We start from the raw sequence: 27,966 nt of genomic DNA, 5'->3' as shown, positions 1-27,966 counted from the left end.
CACCAAACAGGGCTCCTAGAGAGTGACTTTCTTTAATGCACTTCTGAGATGAGACATGAGCTGCATGACAAAGCTACTTCAGGAGCTTTGCCACATTCAGACTGGGCACGACGATCTCTTTGAAGATGGGCACATAGCTGGGGCTTGCCTGCGTGGGGCTTTGCTCCAGTGTCTCCATGATCGTCTGCTTCATGTCCCGGCTGGCATCTCCCCGCACAGCCAGCAGTGCGCCAATGTGATCATCTCTGCGGGAGAACAACGTCAGCTGAACCCTACTCCACGGGCCCATCACCCCACACCCTGGTCACTGCCACACCCACGGTGCTGAGAACTTCCTCCTTAGAGAAGCCCAAGGCTTCATCTTTCTGAGGCTTCTTTTTCTACCCTTAAGAACAAAAGACCTCTCTCTCTGCTCTTTTCTAGCTCTTTTCTCTCTTTTCCCCAGCTCTCTCTCTTTTCCAGCTCTCTCTTCTCTTTTCTAGCTCTTTTCTCTCTCTTTCCCAGCTCTCTCTTTTTCCCAGCTCTTTCCCAGCTCTCTCCCAGCAGGTCTACTGAATAAACCTACCCCTTACCTGAAAAAAAAAAAAAAAAAAAAAAGAACAAAGGACTTTCTAAATACCAGTCTTAAAACTTTTTAGAATGGTGAAAAAAGATCACGTGCTTAGGGGCAGGGACTATCAGAAGGCAGAGAGCCTGCCCGACGCCATCCCAGGACTACCAAAAAAATAAATACATCAAGAAGAATCCCTCATGGATTCAAGGACCACCCTGGAGGACACAGGATCACAGCACTTCTATCATCAGGGTGGAGGCAACAAGGCAGACCAGCACACTCGGCCCATGGAGAAGCATGCCCCTCAGGGCTCAGAGGCGGGCCTGTGCTCAGGGGTCAGAAGTCTGGGAGCACCTGAGACTGCACAGGTGGATGTGCTGACCACACACGGCCATGAGTTCCCTTACACACACACACACACACACACACACACACACACGGACGTCCTGACCACAGGTGGATGTCCTGACCACACACGGCCATGAGTTCCCTTAGAGACACACACACACACACACACACACACACACACACACACACACACACACACACACACACACACACACACACACACACACACACACACACACACACACACACACACGGACGTCCTGACCACACACGGCAGTGAGTTCCCTTCCTTTCGTCTGCACAAGCATCACAGGCTGGAACTCCTTAGGGTCATCTGTACTCCCATCCATCAACGCAGTCGCACCCCACTACCCCATCTTGCTTAAAACCAGCTTCACTGTGCACCTAGAACAGGCCCTCAACCTATACTCACTCAGACACAGGCTTGGCCACGAGGCAAGTGCACAGGTCTAGCCAACCCTAACCTGCTGCATACAGCTCTTCTTCCAAATGGGGCAGCAATGACTCATTGCTACACCAGCTCCAGTGGGAAGATGTTCGGCCATTACCTGATATCCGGGTATTTGCTGACCAGAGTTGAGACTTCTAGGTACAGCAGAGACGGGTCTGTGAGCTTAATAACTTCTGCGACGGCAACAATCGTGTCACAGTGTCCATCCACATCTTCACCAAATCCCTGGAAAACAGTGGCAGGGCAAGGGCAGCTCTTGACTGTCACTTGAGTAGGAGGCCCACTTGATCCTAACACAGTCAAATCCCTTATCTGGCCAGGCACCCCATGAACACTTCAAGATTCATTCTCAAAGGGGGTGAGGGGGAGGGCGGACTGAATCTCTTGCAGGGATCTGGCCATTGGCCAGGGAAAGACATGGTAAGAAGCATCTAGTCATATCCAGAACTGGGAATCAGAATGTTGGGTGGTAACCAGCACCTTACAGAACAGACAAGGGCTGAGGAATGGAGGGAAATCATCCTAAAAGCACGTCCAGGAGCTGCAGCCACACGTTAGCCTTACAGAAATTCACACGTCCCTCCAGACAGCATTGACCCCGCTCTGGGTCCTGACGTGACTGGTGTCCACGCATGGCCTAAATGCCACGACAGCCACCAAATCTAAGCCGTGGGACACAGCGGCCCAGGCTCTGGGCCACACTGCTACTCACAGACGCCAGCTTTTGAAACAGGAAGCGGAGCTGCTCCGCCTCCCTGACCATCTTCTCGGCCCCTTCCTTGCGCTCCTCCGCGCTCCGGAACGAGATGCGCTTCTGCATGATGGCCCGCAGGTACTCCACCACCACACGCCGGTGGGCCTCGGCCATCATCCTCTGTGGAGAGACGCAGGGCGCTCAGTCGCAGAGCCTCCAGCAGGCTGGGAGGCCCTCATCAAGCCTGGGTCAACCCAGAGCACATGCTTTCTTAATTCTATTGGCACTGTTGACAGGATTTTAAAGTAACTGTGTTACACCGGGATGTCACTATGAACTACGGTAAATAGGATTCACCGCACAAGAGCAGGCAGGAGGGTGAGCACACACAGCCTGTGGGGCCCGCATTTGTGCTGAGCTTTTCTAAAAGGCAGATAGGATTCAGAGCCCAGAGAAAACCTGCTGCCTATCTGAGCTGGTGCCAGTCATCCAAAGCATGGAAGTCATCTAGGAAGGGTGTTCTGGCAGGAAGAGGCCAGGCCAGCCTAGCACCAACTCGATGTGAGCTCTTCCCAGGGCCCCCACCAACTCCACTGGAGGCCCTAAGATTCCTCTCCGTCAATCCTCATCAGAAGGAAAACTTAAGCCAGGTGAACTCCAGCCTTTGATCTCCGTGAAGGCCATAGCCGAGCCTCCTCTAAAGATGGTCTCAGGCCAGTGAAAAGAGGAATTGTGGATCCAAATATCTGGATAAGACTCAAGAAGGATCCAAACGAGAAGGAAAACCCCAAATGAGAAGGGTGTTAACAGGGCAAGGGAAAGGACTGGAAGCCAATATGGGCGGATGGAGTGAATGTCATCTTTTCAAGCATGGCTGGCAGTGGTACTAGGCTCTGTGTGCAGGCAGCTCCAGTCTGCTCCCCAGGAGTGAGTTAAATACCCTCACGAGCTAATCTACCCTTATGCAAAAAGAGACTCCCCCTCCCCCCCCGCCCCCCTCCCACCACTAGGCGCAGCCAGGCTGTCAGGCTGGCAAAGGCACAAAGCTCCAAGAGGACCAAGGAGGTCAGCCCTGTGGGCCAAATTGCTCTGTGTACAACACACAGAAATTGCTACCTGAGTGTGCAACAGCTGACAAGAACAATCAACTACCATTTCTTTTTCTTTTTTTCTTTTTGCTGGTCATGGGGTCTGAATTCTGGGCCTGGGCGCTGTCCCCCAGCTCTTCACCTCAAGGTGAGCGCTCTACGATTTCAGCCACAGCACCACTTCCGGCTTTTCCCGCTTATGTGGTGCTGAGGAATCGAACCCAGGGCCTCATGCATGCAAGGCAAGCGCTCTACCACTGAGCCACCTTCCCAGCCCACAACTACAGTTTCTAGAAATAAAAATATAACTGCTAAAATGTAAACTTGACAGATAGGAGAGCCCTGTTGAAGGCTAGGTTTCAATATCATGTTGATGGCCTTGGGCTTAGGAAAGATTTCTTAAGACACATAAAACAATCCACTATTAAAAAAAAAGTTGATGAATTAAAATGAAGGGCACTGGATTAGTATAGTCCAAGTTTCTTCATGGAATTCATGACCATGTGAACAGGGAGCCACAGGGTGGGCTCCCTCTCGGTGTGTCCTCCTCCCCACCCCACCCCCGTCATCCCTGTGTGCCTGTGCATGGCCGTGCTCCGCCCTCTCACCACACCAACAGTCACACTGGACGAGGCTGGCCTGGGCCTCATCCTCACGGCTGCGCCTTGGGCTCTCACAGAGCTATCCTGCTCACTGCTGGAACTCTATCCCTTGAACCACGCCTCCCATCCAGCAATTTGCTGGTTAATTGGAGATGGGAGTCTAGGACTTCTCTGCCCAGGCTTGGTACCATAATCTCCCAGGTCTCAGTCTCCTGAGTAGTTACAGGCACGAGCCACTGGAGTATCCCACTTTCAGGAACCAGTTAGGGCTTTTTCAGGAAAACATGACAGCCTACTTTAGAGAGGAGCAGAGCAGAAGGGACCTACAACACAATCCTGTCAGGTAAGAAGTAGGAAGTCTTATCTAGAACACACAAATCATGCAAAAAGCAAACAAGCAAAAACAACAGTCCAGGGGCTGGGAAGGTGGCTCAGTGGTAGAGCGCTTGCCTTGCATGCTCAAGGCCCTGGGTTCGATTCCTCAGCACCACATAAGCAAAAAGAAAAAAGCCCGAAGTGGCGCTGTGGCTCAAGTGGTAGAGCGCTAGCCTTGAGCTGAAGAGCTGAGGGACAGTGCCCAGGCCCAGAGTTCAGGCCCCACGACCGGACCCAAAAAAACAAAAAAAACAGTCCAGGGCAGAGATGTGGAAAACTTGATGTCCCCTCAGAAAGAGAAATTACAAATGACCTATCAGATATAGGGTGCCAGTCCCATTAACAAAGAGAGAATTGCCAGTTTAAAAAGCACAGACAGGGGCTGGGAAGGTAGCTCAGTGGTAGAGCGCTTGCCTTGCATGCATGAGGCCCTGGGTTCGATTCCTCAGCACCACATAAGCAAAAAGAAAAAAGCCGGAAGTGGCTCAAGTGGTAGAGCGCTAGCCTTGATCTGAAGAGCTGAGGGACAGTGACCAGGCCCAGAGTTCAGGCCCCATGACTGGACCCAAAAAACAAAACAAAACAAAACAAAAAAGCACAGACATAACCAGCGACCAGCATACAAGGCCCTGGTGCTGCAGAGACCAGGAGTAGGCCCGGTGTACCATGGAGACAGGAAGCACCTTCCTGCAAAGATGCACAGCACACACAGGCCCCACACGCAGCAAGGCCTTAATATCTGGGGATATCTAGGCATGCTCATGCTCAGTGCGGGGGGGGGGGGGGCGGGAAGGGAGGGGGAACACACTGTTATCAGCTCCCTTAACTGGTTTGAGCTGAAACCAGACCAGAGCAGCATATGGAGTCACCCCATCTATCCAACATTGAAAAGCAGGCAGCACTGCTCTATTTTCAAGGATATACACATAGGGAAACAATTACAGAAAAAAAGGCAAGGGCTAGGTTGTCATGGAACAGGACCTAGCAGGGGACAGGTAACATTCATGATATGTATCTTGGACTGGGTGCTAGTTACCTGGGCAGGCAGTGGACCATGACTCCGCGTACTACATCTTTACACTGTTAATGCACTTAGACATTAAACTGGTGAAGGGAGAAGAAACAGTACATAAGTAACACTAGAAATGAAGCTAACATAAAGAGTGAAAATCACAAGGCCCTAGAAAGTGAAAATGAACAAAACTGATTTACGAAGAAACAGAAAGGACTCAAGTGGAAGAGAATTTGCCTAGCAAGCAAGAGGCCCCGAGTTCAACCCTTAGTACTGTCCTCCTCCAAAACATACATACATACATGTCCCTGGGCATTTACAAACTAAATTCACATTCAAAGTATTTCCACAGGAAATGGCAGTCCACAAGTACAGAAGACTCTACCAGATTTCCAAGGGAACGTAATTTTTTTTTAAATTGCGAAAATACTGTCCAGAGGGGTTACAATTACATGGGCAGGGAACATGTAATTCTAACAACAAAAACTCTCCCAGATCATATGGAAGAAGTGAGCTTCTTCTACATCAGCCCATGAGGCCATCCGGTCCTGATCACCATTTCAGTCACCATTGAAAACCAGGGAGGAAAACTGAGCACCAGTGGCTCATGTCTGAAATCCTTGTGTGCACAGATGAAAAAAAGTCCTGAACAAAACATCAGAAAACAATCCAGTGAAGCACAGGTGGAAAGATATCATGCTTGACTGTGACAGCTCCTCTTTGTTGTCAACTTGACTGAATTGACAAGGCACCTAGATTAGTGGAGTACACCTCCCTGTCCACCTTGTGAGGGGCTTTCCAGACAGAGTTAACTAAATGGGGAGGCCATTCTGACTGGGTAGGGGCAAGCACATATTGTTTTCCTAGCCACCACAAGCGTTTCTCTGTTCTACCCACCTTCTCCACCACTGATCTAAACCTAAGACGTTGTGAGACAAAATGAATACTCCTCCTATAAGCAGTTTTCTCAGGTATTTTTGTCATAGTAATGAAAAACCAGCACAGTGACTGAGAGGGATTATCCTGGAGAGATGGAACGGGATACCAGTGACAGAAACATCTTCAAAGTATTTTACCAGGTAAAAGAGGAAGACTCTAATTCTCTCAGGAGATATAGAAAAAGTGCTACTACATCATAGCTGAAAACAAACTTAACACACACACACACACACACACACACATGCACGCACGCACGCACATATATATATTAGAAAATAGGAAGTTCTTCCTAAACTAGAGAAAAAAATGTTTATCAAAAAGTTGCAGCAATGATCATCACTCTAAAGAAAGCTCTTTTGCTTTATATCAAATGTCAGGAAGAGAGAAGCAGGTAACTTGAGGACTAAGGGTAGCATTTGCAATTGGACATAGTTGAAGACATTCCCAATTATCTTCTGTCACATAATAGTACATAAATAGGTGGGGAAGGGAAGGACAGTCTGGCCAGGTGCCAGTCCTGGGAGCACGCCACAGTGGCTGCGATTGACCAATACCCCTGGTGTGCAGGCAGCTTGTGCTGCATCGAGCTCAACAGCGACCGTGCTCCCATTCTTCAGAATAGCTTGCCCCATCTAGATGGGAAGTCTGGAGCCAGCAGCAGCTGGTCTACCTTCCCGGGTGGTGTCAGCACCTATCAGACCTTAGCCTGTCCAAGCACAGGTAGGGAGGACCGACCAAAAACCCAGTACATGCAGGTGTAAACACATGTATACACGTGAAACATCAGGCACAAAGCACAAGTATGTATTGTGTGTGCACAGTACATACACAGTACATGCCATAAACACACACATCTGCATAACACACATGCATATCATATGAACATATGCAGGTATGCGTAACAGATATGTAACATATATGTGCATAATAGACATGTACCACAGACAACACACCTGAACATCATACACACAGCCTCTTTCCTCCATGTCCTGCTCCTGAACTCAAGGTCCTACTGGTAGTTGCAAGGGTGGATGGCCCTTCACACTCACTGACCAAGCAGGTATCCTTTGTGGGTCAGCTACTCAGGTCAGTCTTTCTGAAGGCACTCTACTGTGTGCTGTGGCCATGCCACACAAGTGACTCATCCCCAGTACACAGCGTGGTGGAGCCCTCCCCAGAAGTCATCAGTCCAGAGCTGACAACCACACCACACCATGCAGGCCTCAGGTACCCAAGGGCTGGCATCATGAGGTCCTGGACCTTGAGAATACACGTCTGAACCAACCAACAGTCCTGTTAAGCCGTCTCAGGTTCCTGCTCTGGTGAGGACCAGTGCTACAACAGCCAGGGCTGTCCTTGTGCCAGTTGTAATACATCCTGGCCACCCTGAAAACTGACCAGAGATAGGGGTTTAAGGCCCCCACAGACCTCCCACAGAAGCCTCTCAGCTGTGAAAGGCCAGGATGGCAGGCAGTTAAACCTCGTTTCCCAGTAGGCATCACCTTTAAAGGCAGAGAGACAGATTTTCTTAAAATAAGGAGCTAGATGGGAAGACCAGACATGGAGAAAGCACACACATCACAATTTGCAAGTACAACCACCATCCAGACCAGCCTCCAAAGGACTGCCAGAACATGGCACCATCTATCAAACTACTGTCTATCAACCAGAAACAAGCAGTCCTAAAAAGCAATGATGTCAGCAACAGTGGAGACAAGGGAAATCTGGACAGGGAACTTGCAAAGGCTTGCAAATGGAGACCCACACAGCCGGTGGAGGGGACCTGACTCTCATCTCTCACTGAGCTTCAGACAGCCTCCAAGACCCAATCAGGCCACCCCTGGCCTCTTCTGGGAAAAGTAAGGCAGCAGCCACTATCGTACTCCCTTCCAGGGCCTATGGTGGGGCAGTGGGCTTTGCAAGGGTCTCCGGCAGGACCACTGCAGCTCCCACCCTCCCGGTGCAGGCCACATGGAGCTCTGGGAGGGGCTCGGTGAATACTCATCTTCACTCAAGCCTACCACCATCTGACCTTCTTTAGACCGCCTGCCTCCCCTGGCAGTTGCTGGGCGCCAGTGGCTCGTGCCTGCAATCCTAGCTACTCAGGAGTCTAAGATCCGAAGATTGCGGTTTGAAGCCAACCCAGGCAAAAGAGTTCCCACGACTCTTACCTCCAACCACTCAAAAACCGGAAGTGGAGCCGTGGCTCAAATGGTAACATGCTAGCCTTGAGCACAAAGAGGCTCAGGGACAGTGCCCAGGGCTTGAATTCAAGCCCTACCACCACCACCACCACCACCACCACCAACATAATATATAAATAAAATAAACCAGAAAAGCGAGAGTTTAGCCCACGTGCCCACCTTTTTATATGGCTTTTTGATTTTAGCGAAATCATTGAAGTAGTCCTCCACGGTGACGCAGAGGGTGTCCACGGCATTTGACCCGAGTAGCCACTTCTTGGTCATCAGCTCATTTAGATGTTGCTGAAAAGCACAAGATCACGGAAACTGCCACCTTATACAATGTGCAGAAGTCTCAACCTCCTGGGGGGAGAGTGGCTTTTGATCTGACTCCGATTGTGACAATTCTACTACAAGAGAGCTCAACTGCCTTATACAACCCTTGTGAGGAGCATCACAAATGATGACGCAAATCTTTACCTTTGATAGCTATACATATGTGTTATAGGACTATTCCGTAACTTATTTACCCAATTCTGAGCACTGGGACATATAAATATTTTTCACAGTTTACAATTATAAATAGCAGTGCAATAAAAATATTTTTCATATGAGATTTCTTAAAGTGGAATCCCTCACTCACCAAGTATATAACTGAAAACTCCAGTAAGTACTTCCTAACTAAATAGTTAGCTCTAAATAGAATATAAGCAATGAGAAGACAGATTCTCCACAAGCAACTTCTGATGCTCAGGGTTACGTGTACACAATGTAGCCATCATCAGGCTGCGGCTGTGGGTTCCAAGCAGACAAAGTTCTGGGTTCAATCTCCAGCACCACAGAAACAAACCTCAAAACCAGATCAAGCAAGTCTGCTAAGTAAAAAGTAACACCAGTGTGTGAGCACTGGTGGCTCAATGCCTGTAATTCCAGCTATTGAAGGGGTTGAGATCTGAAAATCGAAGTGTGAAGCCAGCCCAGGCAGAAAAGTCTGTCAGACTCTTTCCTCCAGTAACAACCAAAAAGCCAGAGAAGAGGAACTATGGCTCAATTGATAGAATGAAAAAGCTAAGGGACAGCACTCAGGCCTTGAATGCAGCCAGGCACACACACAAAAAAAGGTAACAGCAAGCCGGGCACCGGTGGCTCACGCCTGTAACCCTAGCTATTCAGGAGGCTGAGATCTGAGGATTGTGGTTCAAAGCCAGACCAGGCAGGAAAGTTTATGAGACTCTTATCTCCAATAAACCACTCAGAAAACCAGAAGTGGCGCTGTGGCTCAAGTGGTAGAGCGCTCTTTTGAGCTGAAGAGCTGAGAGACAGCGCCCAGGCCCAGAGTTCAAGCCCCATGACCGACAAAAAAGAAAAAGAAAAAAAGGTACAGCATTAATAGGTGCTTGCTTCTCTGGTGACCAGTGGACTGGGCACTCTGGCTCATGGTCAGACACTGATCTTTCTTTTCCCAAGTGGAGGTCATTCGTGCCTTTGTCTAATTTTTATACTATTTTTTGATAACTGCAAGCAACCCCTTCTCGTAACCATTTTGGAGAGAGGTTCAGGCAGGATGCTCCTGTGGCATGGACACCCCCACCTTTCCACTCTTAACAAGCATAGCCTTCACTTCCAAAGTGTTTCCTTTTTAACAGGCCCATGAGATAACCATGGCTTTACTTTTTTTTTTTTTTTAATTTTTTATTTTTGGTCTGATTGTGGGGCCTGAACTCTGGGCCTGGGCGCTGTCCCTCAGCTCTTCAGCTCAAGGCTAGTGCTCTACCCCTTGAGCCACAGCGCCACTTCCGGCTTTTTTCTTTTTGCTTATGTGGTGCTGAAGAATCGAACCCTGGGCCTCGAGCATGCAAGGCAAGCGCTCTACCACTGAGCCACCTTCCCAGCCCTTTTTTTTTTTTTTTTTTTTTTTAAACATATGGTGGCTTCGGCCAATGCATCTAGACAGTGCCAACCCATCTCCAAATCCTGAAGTGGAACTCTATTCTGGAGTACATATGCCTTTGGTACGAGTAAAGCTCACTTTGTTCATGATTTCTGCATGTGTGAAGGGTTGTCTTTATCCTCTGTGGCACTGTGATGGGTTCATGCTCCCCACCACACAGATGGGTGCCTAACATGGCCTTGGAGCCTCGCCCACGCTCTGTGTCATACAAAATAGGCAGAGGCCCTCTGGCCCTGGCTTAACAGACCTGAGGACACAGCTCAGCTCAGGTCAACCCGAGGCAGGGGACAGGGCACTCTAACGGGCAGGCTGAGAGGCTCAGGCTCAGCTCCACAGTGCACAGCTCCAGGGCTCTGAAGGGAGCCGGGCCCACCTCCAAGTCCAGAAAGACCTCCTCCAGCAGGCTGCTGCAGCCCTCCTTGGCGATGGCATCCAGAAGCCCATCCATGCTTGGCTGGCTCAGACAAACACCCTCCTCGGCTTCATTTTTTAAGTACTTTCTTTTCAAACTGATGATAGATTCTCTGCAAGAGAACAGCTCAGGGTCAGGGGGCAGCTGCCTGCTGTCTGTACTCCGTGACCCCACACACTCACTTGAAGGTCTGACAGTTGTTGATGATGGCGACCATGTATTGCACGTAGCAGTGTGGCTGCTGCCGGTTCCTCAGGTGCTCTTCTTTGTACAGCTGGGCCTCATCTTTGTATCTGCAACCACATCAGCAGCATGAGCAAACGGAGCTACACAGCCGCCTCCAGCAACAGGCTGACCACCTGCCCAGCAGCCCGTCCCACCACCAGACTGGGAGACTTCAGCCATAAACCCCGGCAGGGTCCACAGGAGTGGGGGAACAGGAAGTTGTCTTAAATGGGTGTTAAAAATAATTTCGTATGAGCCTTTGAACTATGGTTCAGTAGTGGGCCATAAAGATGTTGAAGTGTGGCTATAAGATCCAGGAAAAGCCGGGTGCCTGTGGCTCACGCCTGTAATACTAGTGGTTCAAAGCCAGCCCCGGAAGGAAAGTTTGTGAGACTTATCTCCAATTAACCACCAGAAAATCAGAAGTGGCTCTGTGGCTCAAGTGGTAGAGCACTAGCCTTGAGCTGAAGAGCTCACAGACAACACCCAGGCCCAGAGTTCAAGACCCACAACCGACCAAAAAAAAAAAAGATCCAGGTAAAGTATTTTCTTTTTCTTTTTTTTCTTTTCTTTCTTTTTTTTTTTTTTTTTTTGCCAGTCCTGGGGTTTGTACTCTAGGGGCTGGCTTCAAACCACAATCCTCAGATCTCAGCCCCCTGAATAGCTAAGATTACAGGCATGAGCTACTGGTGCCCAGCTAAAATATTATCTTATTTCATGAACAATTCACCTCCAAACATAAATAGCAGTTTTAGGAATGTTATCCAAAGTTAGGTAAAATGTCCCTTTACCAACTTATTATGAAGAAATTAGGTAAAAAAGTCATACTAGGGACTTGTCAGAGAAAGTTACACATCACACAAGAACTGCCTCACAGAAAGGGGCTCAGCAAGAGCCCAGGCGTGATGACCCATGGTGGGTAGAGGGCCTGGGCCAGGACTGAGTCTGGACCGAGGGGACTCAGGCTGTGGCTCTGGAGACAGGCAACAGATGAGGTTCTAAGGAGAGAGAAGGGCAGGGCTGGCACCTGTACCACCGCTGGCTGCAAGGACACAACACGTCTATCTGGCTGCATCACATCAATAAATAAAGCCTTTGGAGCAGCTCCTGGTCTGAGGGAAGATGGTGGTGTGAAGACAATGGACCCCGGATGCCACTAGATGGTGATGTGCGCATCCGTGCACAGGCCGACTGGCCTGAGGGGGAGGGATGATAGGCCTGTTGCCCTAGAGACCTGAGAACCAGACCTGCTGGGACCACGTGGCCGAGACACTGGGAGCGGGCCCACCATGCATTATAGTTACAGACACAGGACGCCACTGGCCTCTACACCTGGGCAACCAAGGGAGCGTAAAGGAGGAAACCAAGAGACAGAAGAGGACAAGGCTGGGGAAGAGAGGTGGAGAGGTAGCGTAGCAGGGATGCTTTCTGGGTAAGGACTGTGGAAGAGCACAGACGATGTTCAGACTATTCTTTGCCATCATGAACACTTCAGAGGAAGGGGCTTGCTAGCACGTTTGCCCAGGGTCCCCTCACCCCACAGTTAGTTGGGGTGCTGGTCCCCTGCCCTAGAGAGTGCAGTGAAAACAACTCTCCAGAGCTCCTGTTCTAACACCAACACTGTCCGTCCCATTGACTGCACTGCCAAAGGCCTCCCAGCATGTAAGGAACTCAAAAGCAACACCTAAAACCCACCCTACCTGTTTGCATCTGTAAATAATAAGGTGGCCAGGCACCGGTGGCTCATGCCTATAATCCTCAGGAGACAGATCTGAGGATCATAGTTCAAAGCTAGTCTGGTTAGTAAAGTCTGTGCCAATGAACTGCACACACACACACACACACACACACACACACACACACACACACACACACACACACACACACACACACACACACACACACACACACACACACACAAGTGGAGTTGTAGTTCAATGAGCAAGAAAGCTCAGGGATCGTATATGCACATGTGTGCATGTGTGTGCGTGCACACACACAGACACATACACAAGTAATAATAATAATAATAGAAGGCGACTTATGAGGATAGTCTAGGCTTAAGTTATCTTTTAACATGTTAGGATCAACATCTTTTTGTTTTCTTTTTTGAGACTTGGTCTCTTTATGCAATATAAGCTGGTCTCAAACTCACAATCCGTCTACTTCAGTGCTGGCTTACAGACATATACCACCATGCTCAGCTAGTAGATACAATTTTTTTGCTCTTAATTTTTAAAAACATAATTTCAAATTTTGTGCACTGGCAAAAATACATACCTACTTAGGAAAGAATTCATTTGCTGAAGACACAAAACCAGTACCTTTGTCTTCAAATCTTCACTTATCTGAGCAGCAACTTGAAGATTCTGTTCAAACATCTAAAAATTGGAGAACTTAAGAATTCTGACATAATCTCCCCAATAGCAGAATCCCACCTGGAAGTTGTGACAGTCCAAATTCAAAGGGGAGAAAAAAAGAACTACTGAAAAGTAAAGTCCAATGCTGGTGATGCCTGTCGTCTGGGTGGAGACCTTAGCCCCAGGTCCACGCTACAAAGCAGCTCTTGCTCACCCACTCTCAAGGGTCGCAGGGCGTAGGCTTGTGATCATCAAGCGGGGATGGGATGGAGCTGGGGGGCTAGGGTCTGAGAGAAGGTGAGGATGCTCCCCATCACGAAGGCCCACCCACCAGCGCTCAACTCCTGCCTCCTGGAGGTCCAACACCCACAACTGCTCTGCCCCTCATTGATGACACACAGAGCAAGAAAGGAAAACAAAGATGCAAGGACACAGGGGCGGTAGGACACCAAGCTGTAAGTTAATGATAAAATGCACATGGGTCCAACACTAGTACTATGACTAATGAACAAGACAATACTTTTAACATGATACAAGACTCCCTCAAGGTCACCAAATAAAACTGAGCTACTTAGCATTCCACTAACACACCTTGGCCATTTACTGCTACTGGAGAGTTGGAATGAGATGCCACGTATGACCAGCATTTAATTAGCTCCCAGTTCAGACCCGGAAGGAATGTCTAAGAAATCTAAAGTGACACTGGGTAACAGCTGATAAACAGGATCCCGAGTCTCACTGCTCCAGAAAGAAAAAGATGGAGGGAGGGGGAGAGAGACCTCTTGACACCTTACTGAATTATTTAACTGAAAATCAAGGAATTCTGTCTGTAAACCTGATGGATCCTACTAGCCATCCAGGAGACGGGACGGAGGGACTCACACCTGGAACACGATGGCAGGGAGTGTTGTCTGGTAGTAGCCGTCCTGGTCAGCTTCTGGCTCTGTCTCTTTGCTCCAGTCCTTCTTGTCTGTTTCTAGTGCTTTCCGCAGCCAGGCAATGATGTTGGACTTGAGGTTTGGCATCATGGAGAAGGAAGGGAAGAACAGGCTCTGAGTGTGCCTAACATTCTCACCACAGAGGGAGTAGCTGAGTACAGCAGACGTGGTACCTGTCTCTCAGCAAGAGCCCAGGGAGCGGACAGCTCAGGAGCAACCGGGCACTAGGCATTCTCCCTGCATGTGGGCAAGGCCTCACTGCAGATAAAGAGGAGAATGAAGCAGAAGACCCAGTGGGCAAACACTGTCACCAAGGGTGAGGCCATCTGTCCAGGACCAGGCCATCAGAGACACGCAGCCAGGTCAGCTCACGCACCAATGGGAGACAGCGTTCTAGCTCCTAGTGATCCTGAGCTCTGGGTTCAAATGCTACCTTAACACTCAGGGACAGCCTGAGCCCTGATCTTAATGAGACCGCCTGGTCATTCTGCAGTCAGACTGGTCCCTTGCTCCTCTGATTGCCACCCCACACCACTAAGATGAAGAATCTTGACGGGTAACACCATGTGTGCCCTGGACACCGAGTTCTCATCAGCCAGACGGCAGTACCAGCTGATGCCCTCGAGCACAACAGATTCTCATATCTGCAAGGTGGACACCCTCCTCCAATTAACACCGGGTGTGCTGAGACTAGAGGCAGAGCCTGTCCACAGCTGTCCCACCACCTTACAGCCCCAAGGCAGTCCCTGGGTCTGCAGCATAGCTCTACTCACAGTAAGAGTTGACATGTACGTGTCCAGCAGCTCAGAAACCACCTTCGGAGAGAGCAGAGGCTCCAGGGCACTGACATCCACTTCTGGGGCCAATTCCACATTCCCCATCATCTCTGTACTACCGTAAAAACCGGGTGTGAGTGACAAGCCAGAGGGACATGGAAACACTCTCGGGTGAGTCTACGGTTCAATCCGACATGCAAACAAGCTGCCCCAGAGAGCTAACACTGTAGCGGTCCCTCTGTGATACCACCTCTCTTTAAATGGCCATGGTCACTTAAATCACCTCAACTTTACCTCATACCACTATACCTGCTAGACAAAGCAGGGCTCAACTGCAGGACAGAAACCACAAAGATGAGACCTATTTCTTCAACTTACTGCGTTTTCACAAACGAGACCAAAGCCTAGCCAACAGGAGGTACTGAATGGTCATGTTTCACTTAGTAAGTAAAAACAGGAGGTACTGCTGCAAACATTACTGGTCTTTGTGGAATGGGCACAGACTAGGGCATGAATACATAGTATTACTGATGAAAAACTCATCTTCAAAGAAAGCAAAGGGATATGCATCTCCTGCACAGAAGGAAAGGCCTTCTTGGTTCCAGGGAAAACATTCTTGTGAGGAACACTTAATATTGATGTATGTAGTTCTTAAAAGTCTGGGGATTAATCACTCAGAACACTGACATGCCTTCATGCTACTGCCCTCATCTGTCCCACAGATGTGATCTAACTATATCCTGCCGCATGGGGCTGCTCACATAGGATACAATGGGGCCAAGGCTTCCCAAGGTCAGGGGGCAGGACAGGATGCTGTGAGGAGAGAGCAAGGCCCACATAGCAAAGGGCTGCACATAGACAGCAGAGCTGAGAAACCACCATCATCGTCCACGCCTGGCATCTCATCTCTCTTCACACCTTTCTGCACTGACGTGAGGAGGAACACATGCAAGGAGCACAGAAAACAGCCCACCATAGTGCACCATGCAGAGAGCAGAGACCCCACCCAAACATGGCTACAACCACAACAGAGAAAATGGACTAATCAATCTCCAGCTGGACAGGTGGACAGCCAGAAAGACCTTCACAACTCGGGAAACAAAGACATGAGTACCATGCAAAACAATGCAGGAGATTGATTGGGAACTCTCTGCCAGCATGCTTTTTCATTAAGATGTGAAGGAGGCTCTACCTGGTGTATGTGTTCAAGACCCAGGTCAAGAGGCTCACGATCTCATTGGCCTCCAGGTCTTCGGATGCAAGGTCCTGCATGCGTGTGCTCAGGGCCTGGTGATACATGTTCAGGAGGTTCTTGAAGATCTCATAATGGGGAGGAAAGCACTGCACCATCATGTTCTTGGCGACAATAAGGTCATCAAGGACGTACTTCCTGATGATCTCCAGGTGGCGCACAAGCCACATCTTGTCAGACTCCCTGGTGTCTGCTTGTGTGCCCTCAATTCTAGTTGTCACAGTTCTCTCCAAGATGGAAAACATTTTCTCCTTCCAGTTTTTGGGCCTCCCAGGAGGAACAAATCCAGTTTGCTTTTTTCGGTCAAGAATTCTCCTGTCGATTTTCTCCTCCCGTTCAATGATCCTGACCACAGAGACCAGTAAGGTGGGGTCGCGACGGACGGTAACCAGTGACCTCTGCAGCACCATCCACAGCTGTTTGGCCAGCTCATCCGAGAGCCCCTGTGTGCTGCCGAAGTAGCCATGGATGAGAGTCATGTCCCTTGTGTTGCCGCTGTCCATGCGGTACTGCTCACACATCAGGCCGTCCCGGGAACACTCCAGGTCCATCAGTTTCCGGTGAGCCTGCAAGAGGGCCCCTTGCTCAATCAGGTCCTGAGTCTCTCTCACAATTTCGGGCACTGGAAAAGGCACAAAACGGCACGGTGAAAACCTACAATGTTTGTCTATATAGCCTTATGATTTAGAAAAAATCCTATAATTGTCATTTGGGGGCCACTGGGGGGAAGGCAAACAATTTTTTAACTAGAGGCTTCATTTTGTATACACTTAAGATGTTTTAAAATGCTTTAGAAAGAATGTCATTCTCTACTTGTCAACCAACAGAAACTGCTCCTGGGAAGATGTGATGGTAGGTTTACTACAAAAATACTTAGAAACAAGAGTTTAACTGAACTGAGGTATGGAGAAAGCAAACAATAATGAACAAAATGGAAAAGAACCAATAGAAAGCATAAAAAGAAACTCTGCACCTGAAATGAAAAATTCACAAGATAGATTCAGAGTAAAAGTGAGAAGAACCAGCCAAAAGAAATGTTCAGACCTGAGGAGTAGAAAGTGCCAGACAACACTTACGGAAGCTAGTGGACCCACACCATGGGGCAGAGAAGCGAGAGTGCAGCCCAGACTTTCTTTTGAAAAAGTGAGAGACAGAAACTTCCCAGGTCTGATGTAAAATACGAACACAGCTCAATGACCCCCCTCCAGCAGAGCAGGGGTCCCAATCATGACACAGTGATCAAACTTGAAATACAGAGACAAAGAGCAGCAATATCTGGAACTCAACACATAACTAGCAGACTTCTCCTCAGGAACTCTGAAGACCAGAAGCTAACGTGCTCAACCTGCTAGAAGGAAACACTATCAACTAGGAATCTTACACCTCAAACACTATCATTCAAAAGTGAGAAATGAAGACATTCCCAGATAAACAAAAGCTGGGAAGGCTGGGCACCCCAGATGTGGAGGAAGCCCTGCAGGGGGAAATGAAAAGATACTAGTCAGTAGCCCATAATGCTAACGAGACAGCAACCCGAGTTACATGACAAAATAAAAATCTCAGCAAAGGTAAACACAAACACAATGATAAAATCTAGTATAACTAACTTCACTTTTTAACCTAACCTTTTGTTTTTTATATGACCTAAAACACTAACACTGTAAAGCACAAATTATTGGTTTATGTTTTTGGACACAACATATATAGAGATGTAACCAAAAGGAACCATTTAGGAAGAGTTTTTGTATGTTATTGCAGTAAAGCTGATACAAAGTCAAACTGAACTAATATAATATGAGGATGTTAAATGTAATCCCTATGGTAATCTCAAAGAAAACATCAACAGAATACACATAAAACAAGAAGGAAATTAAAACATTTCACTATGAAAAATTAAAAATACAAGACTATAATACAGGTAATAAGGGACAAAAGTATCATAACATACAGAAAACAAACAGCAAAATGACAAATTATTATGTAATCCTAACAACCATTTTAAATGTAAGCAAATTAAACTCTCTAATTAATGGGGATGGCAGAATGAATTTTAAAACATGTGATTCAACTATGTTTGTCTACAAGAACTACACCTCAGAGTGAAAGACACAAACAGATGGAGGTACAGGGTGAAAAAGATGCTCCACCAAGTAACAGGAAAAGAAAACAGGCCAATACCAACACCAGGCAAAGTAAGTCAATACACTGAAGAGAGACAAAGCCGTTCTGTATTAATGGAAGGCACACCCAGAAATACGAAACAATTATGATGATAATAATTGACCCTTCTGCATTTACTAACAAACCATCAAAATATATGAAGGACTGGGAGAGAGCAAGGGAAGGGACAGCACTGCAGGGCACTGGTGGCTCCGGCCTGTAATCCCAGCTACTCAGTTCGAAGTCAGCCTAGGCAGGAAAGTCTGTGAGATTCTTATCTCCAGTTAACCACCAGAAAACTAGAAGTGGCAAAAAAGCTCAGGGACAGCGTCCAGACCCTTAGTTCAAGCCTCACCATTAAAAAAAAAAGTACTCTTTCCTGATGTATGTAATTGTAGCCCCTTTGTACATCACCTTCACAATAACAATTAAAAATTTTAAAATATTGCTGGGCACCAGGGAGCTCATGCCTGTAATCCTAGCTACTCAGGAGGCTGAGATCTGAGGATCAAGGTTCAAAGCCAGCCTGGTCAGGAAAGTCAGTGAGATTCTTATCTCCAATTAATCACAGAAAAAGCTGGAAGTAGTGCTGTGACTCAAGTGGTAGAGTGTTAGCCTTGAGCAAAAGAACCCCAGGGACAACATACAGGCCCAGAGGCCGAGCCCCAGGACCAGCAAAAAAATTCCCAAAACCTAAAAAAGCAAAAAAAAAGCAAGGCTGGTGGTGTGGCTCAAATGATAGAGCAAAAGCTGTGAGCAAGAAAGCTGGATAAGCAACAAAGGAATGGCACACACTCTTTCCAAGTGCAAAAGAACATTCTCCAGAAAGACTATATTTAGGTCACAAATGGAGTATTTCAATGGATTTTTTTTTTTTTTTGGGTCCAGTCATGGGGCCTGAACTCTGGGCCTGGGTGCTGTCCCTCAGCTCTTCAGCTCAAGGCTAGCGCTCTACCACTTGAGCCACAGTGCCACTTGTGGCTTTTTTCTTTTTTCTTATGTGGTGCTGAGGAATTGAACCCAAGGCCTCAGGCATGCAAGGCAAGTGCACTACCACTGAGCCACCTTCCCAGCCCTCAATAGATTTTTAAAAGGTAGATCCACAAGTATCTTTTCCAAACAAAACAAATAATTAAAAATCAGTAACAGTCGTGGGTGCTGTGCTGGTAGCTCATGCCTGTAAATCCTAGCAACTCAGGAGGCTGAGATCTGAGGATTGCGATTTGAAGCCAGTCTGGGCAGAAAAGTCTGTGAGACTCCAATTTCCAAAAAACCATTCAGAAAAAGCCACAAGTGGAGCTGTGGCTCAAACGGTAGAGCATTAGCCTTGGCATGAAGAGACTCAGAGACAGCGCCCAGGCCCTGAGTTCAAGCCCCAGGACCAGCAATAAATAAATAAACAAATAAAAATATCTGTAACAGAGGAAAGCTTAAAAATTCACAAGTTTGTGCAAATTAAGCAATACTCTTAACAGGGCAAAGAAGAGATATCATCGTAAGGGAAAATAAAAAAATACTTAGGGAAGAATGGAAATGAAAACTAAACCTATCAAAACATATGGGAGCAACAGGACCAAAGTTAAAAGAAAAGTGTGCATCTAGAAATACTTCAACTAAATGAAAAAAAAAAATCTCCAGGGCTGGGAAGGTGGCTCAGTGGTAGAGCGCTTGCCTTGCATGCCTGAGGCTCTGGGTTCAATTCCTCAGCACCACATAAGCAAAAAGAAAAAAAAGCCAGAAGTGGCACTGTGGCTCAAGTGGTAGAGCGCTAGCCTTGAGCTGAAGAGCTGAGGGACAGCGTCCAGGCCCAGAGTTCAGGCCCCACGACCGGACCCCCCCCCCACAAAAAAAAAATCTCCAATCAGCAACTCAACTCTATAACTAAAGGAGCTAAAAGAATGCTGAGTGCCGATGGCTCACGCCTTTAAGCTAGCTACTCAGGAGGCTGAGATCTGAGGATCACAGTTCAAAGCCAGCCAGGGCAGGAAAGTCTGTGAGACTCTTTTTTCTTTTATTTGTTGGTCACGGGGTCTGAACTCTGGGCCTGGGCGCTGTCCTTGAGCTCTTCAGCTCAAGGCTAGAGCTCTACCATTTGAGCCACAGTGCCACTTCTGGCTTTTTCTGCTTATATGGTGCTAAGGAATCAATCCCAGGGCCTCAGGAATGCAAGGCAAGCACTCTACCACTGAGACACCTTCCCAACCCCTCCGTGAGACCCTTCTTCTCCAATTAACCACCAGAAAACTGGAAGTGGTGCTGTGGCTCAAGTGGTAGAGCACTAGCCTTGAGCTGAAGAGCTGAAGGGCAGTGCCCAGGCCCAGAGTTCAAGACCCGTGGCCAAAAAAAAAAAAAAGGAGCTAAGAGAAGAAATTAAACCCAAAGCTAACAGGAAGGACATAATAAAAGGGTTTAGGGCAGAGAGAAACAAAGATTTAAAAAAAAAACACAAAAAACACAAAAATAAAAACTCAATGATCCTTTGCCAAGATAAATGAAATTGACAGACCTTTAGCTTAGGTGGACTAAGAAAATAAGATTCTAATTAATAAAATCAGAAAGTAGGACATAACTATTGGCTCTTCAGAAATAAAAAGGACTGTAAGAAAGCATGGTAAAAGATGAAACACTACCCAACTGGGTAATCTAGATAAATACTTAGAAACACTTAGAAAATCTCAAAGACCCATGGCTAGTTAGAATCAGTAGCCAAAAATCTCCCTACAAAGAAAAACTCTGTATACCAAGTAAAGTCACTGGTGAATTAATCAAACATTGCTTAACACTTCTCCAAGAGCTGCAGAGGACGGGGCCTTCTGACTGACCCCAGCAGGCACATACCAGGGGAGGACTGGCTGCTGTCCAGGGCTGGGAGGCAGTCTGTGCCCCACCGGCTCTAAGAGGATCAGCCCTCTAAGCCACCCCTCCCGGGTCTGTCCCAGTCACCCACATCAAGACCCCTGGTCTGCCCCACCCCCCATCCATCCGCTCCCTGACTGAGAACTGCCTCTCTTCTAAGCCACAGCCCTCTGGGTGTGCACTGCTGCTACTCCACTTCTGTCCAGAGGAAGACCCCAGCCACCTATCCACAGCTACCCTCTAACAGCACTGGCTCTGCCGTCCACTCTGTGCTATCTTGGCACAGAAGTACATTTTCTCCCCTGGCCCTCACTAGCTTGGCTGATCAATTCCACCCACATTCATTCAATCAGAGAAATAACAAGGAATCAAGCTATCCACCCACTGGAAGTCAGGCCTACGCAGTATACTGAACATACGGGCCTGCCTCTTCACTGACCACACAGCTCCTCGACTTTGCGGAGAAACAGCTGTGCACACGGGAAGGTACCTTTTGAGTACTCCAGCAAGCCACCCAACGCCTGACTTTGTTGTCTACCCTTACCTGAGAAGATGTTCTTCAGGTTCTCCACAGCCGCAGCTAGCTGGCTGTGCTGAACCACCGCATCCTTCACATCCTTGAGACTCTCGATGGTGTTGATACTCTGCCTCCAATCCTTGCTGACGTTAGCCAGCGACTGCTGGATGTCCTTGACGTCGCTCAGTGCGCTGTGGAGCTGGCTCAGGCCTGTGCGCACCCCGTCCAGCTGTGACTGGATGGCAGCCTGAGGGAGATACCACACAGGTGAGTGGAGCCAGAGACAGCCAAAGTGCTAAGGAGGGACAAGTTCAGAAAGAACTATTTGAAAGTGGCGCTGTAGCTCAAGTGGTAGAGCGCTCGCCTTGAGTTGAAAAGCTGAGGGACAACGCCCAGGCCCAGAGTTCAAGCCCCATGACCGACTAAAAAAAAAAAAAAAAAGTATATAGAACTATTTGAGGAACAAGAAAGGAACAGTATTTGGGGCTGGGAAGGTGGCTCAGTGGTAGAGCGCTTGCCTTGCATGCCTGAGGCCCCAGGTTCGATTCCTCAGCACCACATAAGAAAAAAGAAAAAAGCCACAAGTGGTGCTGTGGCTCAAGTGGTAGAGCGCTAGCCTTGAGCTGAAGAGCTGAGGGACAGCGCCCAGGCCCAGAGTTCAGGCCCCACGACCGACCAAAAAAAAGAGAAAGGAATAGCATTTAACCTTCATGGTGACTTTCTCTTTTTCACTGCAGCCTGGGACAGACAATGATCCATTTTAAAGCTTTGACGAGAAAACTTCCCTTGTCATCCTGCTTGACTGCTGGATAACACAGAATGCCACTGGGGACATGGGAAGAGACCGGCAGCCACACTGCCCACACTGCTGCCAGGCTCAGGTTCCTAACAGACCTTATTGGTAAAGAAACCCATCAGAAATTCCATCAGCTCAGGATTGGGATTCCTGTTGCTCAACCAGATCAGATGTGACTAGAGCACACTGGCTGCACTGTATCGCCCACACTTACTACCCAGACCCTCCACAGACAAACAGAAACACCAGCCCGGTGGTACCCAGCTGCGGGGCCAGAGGATGGCAACAGCTAGACAGACAGGAGGCCAGGAAAACCGAGGCAGCCAGCACCAGACCCACAAGGAGCGCTTGTCACCAGATGCCTGAGTTACAGTAGAAATGTTTAGCTATGACCATAATGGCCACTCAAAATTTCTAAGTCCCTACTGATAACCACCAGCTAACACTGCAAGCTTAAAGCAGATCAATGTCAGGACAAGAAGTGTACCAGATTTTCAAAATTAGTATAAAACTGTTATCTCAAATGAGGGCAGGAGAGCACTCAATTGAATGTTTGCTATCTGGCCTCAACCACCTTGCTGGACATCTACATGGTCCTCACATGCCTCCCCTATAAACCTGTCTATACTGTCTATACACCTGTCTATACTGTCCTCATCAGACCTCCCCTATACACCTGTCTATACTGTCCTCATCAGACCTCCCCTGGACACCTGTCTATACTGTCCTCATCAGACCTCCCCTATACACCTGTCTATACTGTCCTCATCAGACCTCCCCTGGACACCTGTCTATACTGTCCTCATCAGACCTCCCCTGGACACCTGTCTATACTGTCCTCATCAGACCTCCCCTATACACCTGTCTATACTGTCCTCATCAGACCTCCCCTGGACACCTGTCTATACTGTCCTCATCAGACCTGCCCTGGACACCTGTCTATACTGTCCTCATCAGACCTCCCCTATACACCTGTCTATACTGTCCTCATCAGACCTCCCCTGGACACCTGTCTATACTGTCCTCATCAGACCTGCCCTATACACCTGTCTATACTGTCCTCATCAGACCTGCCCTATACACCTGTCTATACTGTCCTCATCAGACCTCCCCTATACACCTGTCTATATTGTCCGCATCAGACTTGCCCTATATACCTGTCTATGCTGTCCTCATCAGACCTCCCCTATACACCTGTCTATACTGTCCTCATCAGACCTCCCCTGGACACCTGTCTATACTGTCCTCATCAGACCTGCCCTACACACCTGTCTATACTGTCCTCATCAGACCTGCCCTATACACCTGTCTATACTGTCCTCATCAGACCTCCCCTATACACCTGTCTATACTGTCCTCATCAGACCTCCCCTGGACACCTGTCTATATTGTCCGCATCAGACTTGCCCTATACACCTGTCTATACTGTCCTCATCAGACCTGCCCTGGACACCTGTCTATACTGTCCTCATCAGACCTGCCCTATACACCTGTCTATACTGTCCTCATCAGACCTCCCCTAAACACCTGTCTATACTGTCCTCATCAGACCTGCCCTATACACCTGTCTATACTGTCCTCATCAGACCTCCCCTATACACCTGTCTATACTGTCCTCATCAGACCTCCCCTATACACCTGTCTATACTGTGCTCATCAGACCTGCCCTATACACCTGTCTGTCTATACTGTCCTCATCAGACCTCTCCTATACACCTGTCTATACTGTCCTCATCAGACTTGCCCTATACACTTGTCTATACTGTCCTCATCAGACCTCCCCTATACACCTATCTGTCTATACTGTCCTCATCAGACCTGCCCTGGGCATCCGTCTATATTGTCCTTATCAGACCTCCTGCACACTCATCTATAGGTTCTCATCAGACCTTGCCTGGGGCCCTTACACAGTTCCCAGATGGTAAGAACTTATTGTATTGTCACTGTAAGTATAAGCTTTCCTCAAAGGTCATCTCCCAAATCCCTAAAAACATGCCCTTCTATGCCAACCACTGAAGGTCAAGGTCTGCACCTTGTACTTTCGTAAAACTTCACCTCTTTGTATCATTTGGGAGCTTACATTAAGGAAGAATGACACTCTTCTGTGTCTTCCTCCTGTATACTTTCCTGTGGGGTGGGGATTGAACCCAGGTTGCATTCATATGAGGGAAGTGTTCTACCACTGAGCCTCATCTCCAGTCCATTCCCTTCTCTCATTTTTTAAATGGAGTCTTACTATGCCCAGGCTGGCCTCCAATTCCTGGGCTCAAGTGATCCTCTTGAGTGGAGGCACATCCCCACCATGCCCGGCTTGTTCACAGTTCTTTGTAAACATGTCCAGCCGTCTTCCACAGCCTGGCACATGGTTTGCATATTTTGAAGCGACTTAGAGAAAGTACTCTGGCAATGCTCTGCAGAAGAGGTTTAAATATATAAGCAGTTGCCATTCTGCATGTGTGGTCTAAAAGGTCACATGGAGTCCTACCCATGATTAAGGTGGTTGTCCTGGTGGTGTTTCTCATGTTTGTGCAGTCCTCTGTGTAAATCTACTGCTTAGTAGACACATCACTGTATACTGTTGGGAAGAACTGCTAAATAAAATCCATCTCTGTCTCCTCCCACAGCATGGCAAAATCTAATTTGGGATATCACGATGATATCAAGTAGGAAACAGAAACTTAAGACAAATGGCTTTGTCCTGCCTAGGAGTAAGGCAGGTGAGAAGACCTCTTCGCCTTACCTTCAGCCGGGCCTCCACGGAGGCCTTCTTCCGGGCCTCCCTTCTGCGGTACTGCTCCACTTTGTCCAGCTGGTCTGGGCGCGGGAGCATCCCCGCGACCCTCTGGACTGCTGTAGCAACAGCCTCCCGGTCTGTCTCCTTCATGGCCAAACACGTAGGTAGAGTATCTGCATGCGTCATACCACAGGCATGCTAGGTGAGAGGGAAGATGCATTAGGAAGGTGCAAGTGCTGGCCCCAAACCTACCTTCTAACAGCGAATGGGGCCCAAAGAGCATGTCTACATTGAATCCAGTACACCCGAGAGGAGGCTGAGCCCTAGGAACTCTGTCACACACACCACCTTGGAACTCAAGCATAGAAACAGCCATCCACCAGCAAGACAGAAGCGCATGGGGGTCTGCACATGGCCCCTCTATCGCCACGGTCTCCCCCGCATGAGGCCGACTTCCCTTATACTGTCCAGCAGCAGACAGGAACCCATGGCCGTATGGCAGGAGGCCGACGGTCTACGCTCTGGGCACAGCAGACCTCTGCGGCAGAGCTGGGTGGGGACCGAGGGGCGAGAGCTCACTCGCACACTGCGTCCTCCCGCAAGCCAGCAGAAGCCACTTGCTGCTCCTCGGCCCGCTCCCGCTCACCAGGCCGGGCCACGGGGAGAGTGTGAGGCCGGGGCTGGGGAGGCGCGCGCCGGCCCTCGGAGCCCTCCCCGCGCGGTCCTCCCCACGCCTTCCGAGAGCCTTTTCCTTTCCACACCACCCGCCCGAGTCCAAGATCCCGTGGCAGCCGCGCGCCGCCGCCCGCGCCGGACCACCCCGCCGACGGGGGCCGCCCTCCGGCCGCGCCGCGCCCGGGCCGCGGGACCCCGACCCTCGGACCCCAGTCACCTCTCGGCCGGCCTCCGCAGCCGCCACCTCCGGAGGCCCGGCCGGAACCGGACGCGGTCGGACACTTCTGCTTCCGGCAGCGGGCCGGAAGGGCGGGGCCGGGTGGCCCTGGGCGGGTGCTCGCTCGGCCCGCCCAGCTCGGATCGGTCAGGGAGACGTCGGGAAAATTGAGCGGCCGCGCTCGGGCACTGGGTCGCTGGCCACGCGGGCTTCGGGGCCACCGGAAGCCTGGTGCTGGGCTGGGGCCCTCGGACCAGGCCCTGGACCCCGGGCCGCTCCTCTCCTTTCTGCCTCCCTGCGTCCCGTAGGCCCCGCCCGTGCCCTGCTCTCCCCCTGGCCCTCTCCCTGCTAGGCCCCGCCCCGTCCCTGCTAGGCCCCGCCCCGTCCCTGCTAGGCCCCGCCCCGTCCCCTGGTCTCCCCTGGCCCTCTCCCTGCTAGGCCCCGCCCCGTCCCGCTAGGCCCCGCCCCGTCCCCGCTAGGCCCCGCCCCGTCCCCGCTAGGCCCCGCCCCGTCCCCGCTAGGCCCCGCCCCGTCCCTGCCCCTGGGCCCCGCCCCCTCGCCGCCCCTCCGCAGTGCTCGCCCGGGCCTGGCGGTCCGCGGGTCCCCGGCTCCCCGCGCTTCGTGCTTTGTGTTCAGGGTCGCACCCGGGGCTTGCAGCTATTACGTGTTTGCGTCTGCCGACGTCCCCTCACCCGGGAACCCCAAATCCTACTCCCACACGGCCGGGCGGCCGGGTCAGCTGAGGAAGGGGCGCGCAGCAGCTCAGCCTCCGGGCGGCTTCCAGTCGGACTGCGTGGGGCTCGGCCGCGGCTGGGAGTGAGCGGGCCGCGCGGGCACCGGGGCCCCGCCCCTCCCGGGCACACCGGGCGGGCCGGTGGGCGGGGCCGGGAGGGCCCCGAGGAGTGCAGGGCGTCCTGTGGGCGGGGCCGGTGGGCGGGGCCGGTGGGCCCCGAGGGGTGCAGGGGGTCCTGTGGGCGGGGCCGGGAGGGCCCCGAGGGGTGCAGGGCGTCCTGTGGGCGGGGCAGGTGGGCGGGGCCGGGAGGGCCCCGAGGAGTGCAGGGCGTCCTGTGGGCGGGGCAGGTGGGCGGGGCCGGGAGGGCCCCGAGGAGTGCAGGGCGTCCTGTGGGCGGGGCCGGGCGGGGCCCAGGGTGCAGGGCGTCCTGTGGGCGGGCCGGTGGGCGGGGCGCTAGTCCGCGGCCTGCAGGTCAGCGGTGCCCCAGCCCACGGACAGGTCTAAACGGGGCTGCAGGAGAGCGTGCCCCTGCGCCCTGCGCCCTGCGCCCGCGCCTCAGCCCGAAGGACGGGCGCTGAGGCCCGCTTTCCTTACAACCATGGAAGAACGAGTCCTTGGCACAAAAGTAGAAGCAAAACGACACAGGTTTATTGAAGAAGGTGAGCGGAGCCCCCGACAGGCGGGCCCCGGGGAGACGGGTGCGGTAACAGGGTGTCCCTAGGACAGAGCCCGGACACGCGCACGGCCGCTGACAGCTGCCCGACGGACAGCACCCAGGCCCTGAGTTCAAGCCTCGGCACCAACACACACAGCAAAAACGCTCTTGGACAGCCAGGGTCCTTATCGGTCCCCAGCCGCGACCAGGCCCCACCCAGCCTGCAGAGCTCTCCTGGCGCTGGAGCCCTCTCACGGCTCCCACGTCTGGGTCCAGGCAGCCCGCTGCTCACATGCACAGCTTTCAAGGGCAGTGCCAATGTGAGGCCCGGGGCATGGACCGAGCCAGGCCACGGACTGCAGCCAGACAGTGCAGAACCTCTGAGCCAGGCCCTCACCTGCCCTCAGAGGCACAGATGGGTCACACACAATCACAGTCATGGC

At 50.4% G+C, this 27,966-nt stretch overlaps 1 protein-coding gene across 1 annotated transcript; it reads right to left on the bottom strand.

The window, feature by feature from the left end:
* Window positions 1-13: 13 nt before the first annotated feature.
* Window positions 14-26,231, bottom strand: Exoc3 (exocyst complex component 3). Its single transcript, XM_070042109.1, has 13 exons — window positions 26,136-26,231; window positions 25,250-25,441; window positions 21,741-21,960; window positions 16,121-16,802; window positions 14,926-15,043; window positions 14,099-14,224; window positions 13,135-13,235; window positions 10,812-10,922; window positions 10,591-10,741; window positions 8,447-8,569; window positions 2,086-2,247; window positions 1,471-1,598; window positions 14-245 (listed from the first exon to the last, which is right to left on the bottom strand). Exons 2-13 carry the CDS (start codon window positions 25,427-25,429, stop codon window positions 74-76), a joined length of 2,274 nt encoding a protein of 757 aa, XP_069898210.1. The 5' UTR covers window positions 25,430-25,441; window positions 26,136-26,231; the 3' UTR covers window positions 14-73.
* Between the last annotated feature and the right edge of the window lie 1,735 nt (window positions 26,232-27,966).

Source organism: Dipodomys merriami, unplaced genomic scaffold (assembly GCF_024711535.1).
Source record: "Dipodomys merriami isolate MVZ:Mamm:240054 unplaced genomic scaffold, mDipMer1.0.p SCAF_32, whole genome shotgun sequence".
NCBI lineage: Eukaryota > Metazoa > Chordata > Mammalia > Rodentia > Heteromyidae > Dipodomys > Dipodomys merriami.
Note: the sequence above shows the minus strand (reverse complement) of the source record. Positions and strands in the feature narration are given on the sequence as shown.

Excerpts from the sequence above, each read along its gene's own strand:
- Exoc3 (XM_070042109.1), bottom strand. The coding sequence starts at position 25,429 with ATGACGCATGCAGATACTCTACCTACGTGTTTGGCCATGAAGGAGACA. Across the intron at positions 10,923-13,134 it reads ATGAATTCTTTCCTAAGTAG|ATACAAAGATGAGGCCCAGC; the intron begins GTATGTATTTTT and ends ATGTGGTTGCAG. Across the intron at positions 1,599-2,085 it reads TGTTTCAAAAGCTGGCGTCT|GGATTTGGTGAAGATGTGGA; the intron begins GTGAGTAGCAGT and ends ACTGTTTTCCAG.